The sequence below is a fragment of the Limulus polyphemus genome, unplaced genomic scaffold, assembly GCF_000517525.1.
Source record: "Limulus polyphemus unplaced genomic scaffold, Limulus_polyphemus-2.1.2 Scaffold429, whole genome shotgun sequence".
NCBI classification, from domain to species: domain Eukaryota; kingdom Metazoa; phylum Arthropoda; class Merostomata; order Xiphosura; family Limulidae; genus Limulus; species Limulus polyphemus.
In genome coordinates, this window is record NW_013666039.1 from 93256 (window position 1) to 101553 (window position 8298).

Sequence of the window (8298 nt, forward strand, 5' to 3'; positions counted from 1 at the left end):
ATGTTACTACATCAATTCATAACCCAGTCCTTAGTGCTACTACATCAAGTCATAACCCAGTCCTTAGTGCTACTACATCAAGTCATAACCCAGTCCTTAGTGCTACTACATCAAGTCATAACCAGTCCTTAATGCTACTACATCAAGTCATGACTCAATTCTTAATGCTAGTGATCCCTGTTCCTAGCTGAATCTAGTTATACACCAAGATCAGTGTGTAAATACTTAATACTTGTATGAGAAAGTGTTTCCGAAATGATTTATGAGGGGCAAAAATATTCTACGTTTCTAGTTTGGCTAAACAAAAAAAAAACAGAACAGATTGAGAACATTTTAATGCAAAATGTGCAGTTTATTTTTTAAAAGTACTTAGGAACGGAAGGTATTTGTACTTCAAAATATAAACAATAAGTTATTGTTGCATAGTTTGTTTGTTTTAGAGCAAAACCACATCGGGCTATCTACTGTGTCCACCGCGGAGAATCGAACCCAGGATTTTAGCGTTATAAGTCCGTAGCCTTACTGCCTACCCACAGGTGGACATTACCATGGCAATGCTGATGAATGGCGCGTGAACCCCAATATTGTGTTGTATTTGATTTTAAAGTTCCAGCTGTGACACAATTGGATTAGCCTTTTGTTTTAGTTCAGGTTTATTTCTGTTGAACATAAAGTCTCTTTAATCCTCGGTTCTCTTTCATTACGTAGTTCTCCCAACGATATTTATTGGATTGTAAGTGACTAAAGAATGGTCAGTGAGAAAGTAAGCCAATGAAAGATAATAAACAGAAACAAGCCTGAAGTTAATCGCATGATTACTGTTAGTTAACTATTGCTGTAACTTAAATTATTGTAAGTGTACTACCCGAACTTTTAGTCTTTTGTTGTAACACTTTAACCCCGGGATCGTGTTGTTCTGATATTACCAAAAAGTAACACTTTAACCCCTGGATCGTGTTGTCATGGTATGAACAAAGAATAACACTTTAACCCCTGGATCGTGTTGTCGTGGTATGAACAAAGAGTAACACTTTAACCCCTGGACCAAAAAGTAACACTTTAACCCCTGGTACTATCAAAGAGTAACAATTTTCCACCAAGATTGAGTTGTCATGCTACTATTAAAGAGTAACAATTTCCCCCAAGATTATGTTGTCATGGTACTATCAAAGAGTAACAATTTTCCACCGAGATTGTGTTGTCATGGTACTATCAAAGAGTAACCATTTTCCACCAAGATTGTGTTGTCATGCTACTATCAAAGAGTAACAATTTTCTACCAAGATTGTGTTGTCATGGTACTATCAAAGAGTAACAATTTTCCACCAAGATTGTGTTGTCATGCTACTATCAAAGAGTAACAATTTTCTACCAAGATTGTGTTGTCATGCTACTATCAAAGAGTAACAATTTTCCACCAAGATTGTAGTGTTTTAGTATCAACAAAGAGTGACACTTTAACCCCCAAACTGTGTTGTCATGGTAACGCCTTAGCTTCTAGTCTTAGAATACGTTCTGCAAATTTGTTATCATAAGAAACAATAGCTCGCCTATTGTTTGCTATTAAGCAGAAATTTACTTAATTCTGTCCATGTTATGATAATTTTCTTTCTTACAACAATAAGCATTTCTGTGTGTGGGGGTGGGGGAATATAGACTTTATGCTTTGTAGTATTTGTTACGTTTTTGAAACCTAACCTTTCACAAAAATGTAACAATTAATGTGGGAAGAAATTGTTTCTATTAAAACTTTGTTGGACATAGGTTGTTTCTATTACACTTCAACAATTACTTGGTATTGTTGTTTTATAAATAAACTCCAGGATAAATATATATGCTCTTTTTTTTTCCTGTTCCAATTATAGTAAAGTCAACAAACTACAAAGAACGCGTGGGAAGATTGGGAAGTTTGCGATGTACTTACCCGTTCTCTTAGATTATCCACCCACACAGATTTACACTCATTCAAATTTGGCGTTTCTGGTTCCCAGCTGACTGTTTCATCGTTGCATTTCCATCGAGCTAACCCTAAATTATGGAAAATTGAAATATTTAATAAGAACTTTTAAAAATGGAAAAAAAACAACAAACAAACCAGAAATCAGAAATGCTAACAGAACAAGTGGGTGGAGCATAACAATCTGTTCATTTTTTTTTTATAAATTGAAACTATTAAGGTAGTTACTGTCCAGGTTGTCGTACTACAGCTATAAAACGAACTAACTTCGTCCCAGTATACCACTAGTAATTATGTGCATTTATTCTAATAGGTGGCACTAGTAAAAACTAAGAAATTAAAGGTAAGAACGTACAAGATTTGTAGATTACACAACAATTACCTGCTAGTTCACAGAATTATTCAAAGAAAAATTTTCGGATAATGACTAACATTATCAAGCTGCTTTTATTAACACAAGTTCTTCTTAGTCTCTAACTCACAAATAGAAATAAAACCTTTTTTTTTTGGAATAATGATTAGAAATAATTCTCCAATTTTAAAACAAAATGCATCTCTTTAGCCAAATTATTATTGTTTTCAAAGTATTTTACTTTAATGGTGAAGCTGTTGGACGTAGAATTTTGTACTTAGAGATATCACTCGTGAGAAATCCAGTAAACACTCAACGACTTTACGTCATATTTGTTGACTATTATTATAGTTTCAAAACGTAGATGGCGTAATGATGTTTAACGGCTCTATGCGTTACTGTATCGATCAAAAAGTGGCATTGCAATATAACGTTGTACATATTACTGTTCTGGACACTTTTACAGATATTAATTTTACTTATTGGGGTTCAGAACAGTTTTTGTTTCTGTCCACAACGTCCCGTCAAACACAGTTTGAGGATGACGTTGTAACGTCGAAACATGTAGAGTCGTCAACTTTTTTTGAAGGCCATAGATAGGCCTAAATAAAATGTTTTTAATTGTGTACCAGTTTAACGTTGAATATTATTTATTATTTTAACAGTTAACATTATTATAATCTCTGACAAATGCAGCGTTACTAGGGGAAAAAACATAGCACATAAAAGGGCAAAACAAATAAGTCCGTTAATATATATATATATATATATATATATAAACGAAAAAAAAAAAAACTGTCTTTCTAACCAGTGGCTCCGCCAGGACATTTCTGGACGGCTGTCTCTCCCGCACGAGTCCAATTCCAGTTCATATCTCTAGAGAAAATGGGTGGGCACATGTTTTGAGGGGTGAACGGTATTGGAGATGTAAACACTGATGATGGCTCTAATAAAATAAAATAAATAGTTAAATATTGGAGGAAACACACACACACACAGAACATATATAAATGTAATTATTTATTTGTTCGTAAAACCATGGAGAACTAAATGACTATGTACAATATAATGCAAGCCCAGAGACTAAACCTTGTGTTTTCGTGGCAGTTTAGATAAATTGGCGTTATTTTGGGTTGACATAAAAAAAGAATTGATTAAACCGAATACATCGTAATAACTATTTAATGTCCCTCCCAGTGGGACAGCGGAAAGTATACGTACTTACAATACCAAAATCCAGGGTTCAATTCCCAGCGGTAAACACAACAGATAACCCAATGTGGCATTAGTCTAAAGCTAACCATTTATACACTCCTTAGCAAGAAAAACAAATTTGACCGATAACATGATCTATGACATTTCACTAAAATAGCAAATACGATGTCTTATCTGACAATGATGGGTTTCTAAGATGTATAAATCGGTCACAAGTGGTTTCTTACATGAATATAAATTGTATTTCGATAATGTAATAGGGACAGACAGACTCGGTGGTTTTTTAATCAAGGTGCTCTAAATTGAGCTCCAAATGAAGACTTTCAGTTGCCCAATTTTTATATATATATTCCAGGAGTCTAAGCTCCACACAAATGAATAACATTTCAATGAAAAACTTAATACAGACGAAAATCCATGTTAAACTAAATGAATAGGTACTATTTAATTCATGTTAAACTAAGTGAATAGACACTAGTTAATTCATGTTAAACTAAATGAATAAGTACTATTTAATTCATGTTAAACTAAATGAATAGACACTATTTAATTCGTGTTAAACTAAATGTATTTATTTCATGTTAAGCTAAATGAATAGGTATTATTTATTGCATGTTAAACTAAATGAATAGGTACTATTTAATTCATGTTAAACTAAATGAATAGGCACTATTTAATTCGTGTTAAACTAAATGAATAGGCACTATTTAATTCGTGTTAAACTAAATGAATAGGCATTATTTAATTCATGTTAAACTAAATGAATAGACACTATTTAATTCATGTTAAACTAAATGAATAGGCACTATTAATTCGTGTTAAACTAAATGAATAGGCATTATTTAATTCATGTTAAACTAAATGAATAGACACTATTTAATTCGTGTTAAACTAAATGAATAGGCATTATTTAATTCATGTTAAACTAAATGAATAGGCACTATTTAATTCATGTTAAACTAAATGAATAGGCATTATTTAATTCATGTTAAACTAAACTACTATAAAAATAGTAAAAAACAAGTTTTTGTGGAATCTGAAGTTTGTACGAAACTATTAAACTGTTAAGTACTATTAACAGAACGAAACAAACAACAAAGCTTGTATAATGTATTACTTTTATTATAAAGTATTAAGACCTAATACTATATGAAGGCTTAAATACCTAACTTACCATTTAAGCCATTCTCAACACCGTAGTCTTCGAAAACATTGCTTTCCAGGTATGGAGGTAGAAACAGATAGGTTGTACTCTGCGTTGTGATCCTCTTAGTGATGGGGATTGGTGATGTTGTTGGTGTACTTGCAGTGGGCGATGTTTGAATAACACTTGAAGATGTCGAGCTAAACGTCGCCGAAGGTACACGAATTCCAGAAACAATATTTACCTTGTTCGTCGTATGATTCTTTTCTGGTTTAATATCTTGTTCTCGTGCTCTAACGTGTGTGTCGTTAGATGGCAGCACCATCGGGACTGTGAAGACTGGTAAAATGTCGTCAGGTCCTTCTGTTGCGCTCGGCCCGGAATGAGAGTTAGCTGTTAAAAAAAACAACAACAATGAATTAAATTAAGCAGACTGGTGGAAAGAAAATAAATTTATATATATATATATCTTCAAGTATGCATTTACAAATTAAGATAAATTATTTATCATCTTAACCCTCCATTTCACATTGTAATAAAATCCATCTTTGTTACTTAATACACTTCACTTCCACGTAATCATTTAAATAAATCACGAAATTATTGTTATCGGTTCCTCAATTGAAATATGTTAGTTCTAGGTAACGTACCCACTGATGACTTACCAAAATATATTTCACGACAACTTTTTTTTGTACAATATAGACCTATTTAAGTAAGAAACTCAAAGAAAACTTCTTTTTTTTATCGTACTTTTATAATGAGTGCTATAGAGGGTTAACAATTTATCAAACAGACCTCAAGATACAGTTCTGCATGATACTAACATTCGCTACGTTCGACTTCGAATGCAAACAAAAATATTCTTGTACAATATAACAAACACTATATAACCGATGTTTTGTATACCACAAGATAATGTGAGTCAAAATATGTGACATTAAGTGTTTTTATGTCAAGCTTTTGTGTTCTTTAGGTGTTTTCTGTGAATAACTAGAATCCCTGATAATGTTAAACTACATACGTTTATGTATCTAACTAGCCCTTTGTGGCCACTGTACTGCTTCTAACTTATGAAAACATACGTAAGTTAATCTATGCTAGCTCTTTGTGTCCACTGTACTGCTTCTAACTTATGAAAACATACGTAAGTTAATCTATACTAGCTCTTTGTGTCCACTGTACTGCTAGTATCTTATGAAAACATACGAAAGTTAATCTATACTAGCTCTTTGTGTCCACTGTACTGATATTAGCTTATGAAAAGAATGACCGATAAAGTTAACTTACGAGATACACAGTGATATTGAACCTCCAAATATTTTACTGTTCCTGGGCAGGGGTCGTCTCCAAATGTATTGCCAGAAACGTAAATACTGCAGCTGGACTTATGGCTGCACCTGATAAATATATAGTGTATACGAATAAGTTAACTTCATTAAAGCTTAAACATGTCAATGGGAGAATAATATTTAAATCACCGAAAGCCACATACTTATAAAACATGACACCAGAGGGGTACTTTGAAAGCAGTACGTGTTAGATAAAATAATAATTATTACTTTTGAAGACGAACAGTTTAGATACGTTAACAGAATATATTTATAAATACGTAAAAACTGGACAATTGGCTAACTTAGAAATCTAGAATAAATACATTTTTATAATGTTTATTTTTGTTTCATGAGAACCTATTTTAATTTATCTATCTGTGCCTGTTTAATGATCCTAGTGATGTACTTACCTGTCTTTCATGATGGGAAACGACCAATAGGACATGCAGCTGACGCTCCAATCAACGACTCCCTTGTCATTACATATACTAACACTAAACCTTCCATAATTTGCCCTCACGAGTCGTATGTGTTTCCCATTAGTGCATGATATTCTTAGATGCCTGCCCTCACAGGCATATGTGGTTTCATATTCGTCTCTCTCTGAAGGTAAAAATATAAGGAATGGTACTTCAATAATATTGGTAACCAGTATTTAAATAACACATCGATGAACGCCCTCTTGCGGTCACATCTCAAATCAATGAAATATAATCATTATAAAAACTCAAATGAAATATACACGGAAACGTCATTTAAACAATAAAACAAAAAATATAATTGCAACTCGTTTACGTATCACTTTACATATAAATATATATATATAAATACAGTCATGGAAAAATATATATATATGGAAACATTCTGTAACGTAGGAGAAGGTTTCGTTTCATGTAAGTATAGAAGCTGAGTTAGGCCTACATAGACTTTCATTATGCTGAACCATAATATCAGCATACAACATAGGCTATACATTAGAATTTGGTGTGCAATCCATCGTCTTTCTTTAGAGCAGGACATCTGGTAAACATGCTCTCAGAGGATGTCATATTATTTCAGAGGTTACTTGGTTGCCTAGTGACCTCCTCTTTGTTCTCTCAGTGATGAACTGTGTGGTAGGAATTGTTATGTTCCTACTTCCTGTTTCCTCTCCCTGTATTTTTTACCATATTTGTCCAAATTCTCGCAATGATGATCATATCTGAACTCTAAGTAGACCAAGACAGGCCTGTTTCCTCTTCTGGTAGGTTTTTACCACATTGGTCCAAATTATCGCAATGATGCTCATAATTGAACTCTGAGTAGACCAATACAGGCCTGTTTCATCTTCTGGTAGGTTTTTACCATATAGGTCCAAATTCTCGCATTGATGCTCATAAATGAACTCTGAGTAGACAAAGACAGGCCTGTTTTCTTTCCTGGTAGGTTTTTACCACATTGGTACAAATTCTCGCAATGATGCTCATATCTGAACTCTGAGTAGGCCAAGACAAACCTGTTTCCTCTTCTGGTAGGTTTTTACCATATAGGTCCAAATTCTCGCAGTGATGCTCATAATTGAACTCTGAGTAGACAAAGACAGGCCTGTTTTCTTTACCGGTGGGTTTTAACCATGTGTTTAGGATTATTATACTGCTGAAGCACAAACTCTTGACCAATCAGGTACGTTTCTAATGAATTACCATATTATATATATAACGATCTGTCTGAACTTTGCTGCTGTCAGTGTGTCATTTATATTCACTAAAGTCTCTGAAACTGATGGAGGAGATGCTACCCCAAAGCTGCAATAATTTAACCCCCATGCTTCTTTGTAATTGTTGTCCTCTGGCAGTGGTACTGTCCCAACTTCTTTCTTTGAATATACTGCACTCACCATTGATCGTTACTGAACAACTCTACCTCCAACTCACTGGTGAACAGCGCCACCAAGTCAGACCTGTTCATCTCCCTATTTAACCTTCGCTGCCATTTCTTTTGTTTGCGTCTCCACAGCAAAGGTTTCTACGTAGCTACCTATCCAATAAAGCTGCACAAAGCCAAGCTGTTTATTATTGCCCTTCTTTAAATGTTTCTTATTTCGAGGCTATCTTGCCATAACTACTGGGAACTTTGAGATTTTATTCTTGGTTGTTGTTTTTTTATTTATTTATAGCATCAATTTCCCGAACCTGCAAAATTTCTTGCATACAGCACCCACTGATAGATGTAGTTTGGCTTTAGTATGTTCCATGGAATAACCCACTGATAGATGTAGTTTGGCTTTAGTATGTTCCATGGAATAACCCACTGATAG

At 33.8% G+C, this 8298-nt stretch overlaps 1 protein-coding gene across 1 annotated transcript in view; it reads right to left on the bottom strand.

Annotated features, from left to right (window-relative positions):
* Nucleotides 1–8298, bottom strand: part of LOC106458205 (latrophilin Cirl-like) — a 107766-nt gene that overhangs the window by 23534 nt on the left and 75934 nt on the right. Inside the window, exons 4-8 of the mRNA XM_013917681.2 lie at nt 6413–6605; nt 5959–6068; nt 4699–5061; nt 3118–3255; nt 1925–2028 (exon numbers count right to left, since the gene is read on the bottom strand). Coding sequence (XP_013773135.2) covers nt 1925–2028; nt 3118–3255; nt 4699–5061; nt 5959–6068; nt 6413–6605 — 908 coding nt within the window. The remainder of the gene's footprint in view (nt 1–1924; nt 2029–3117; nt 3256–4698; nt 5062–5958; nt 6069–6412; nt 6606–8298) is intronic.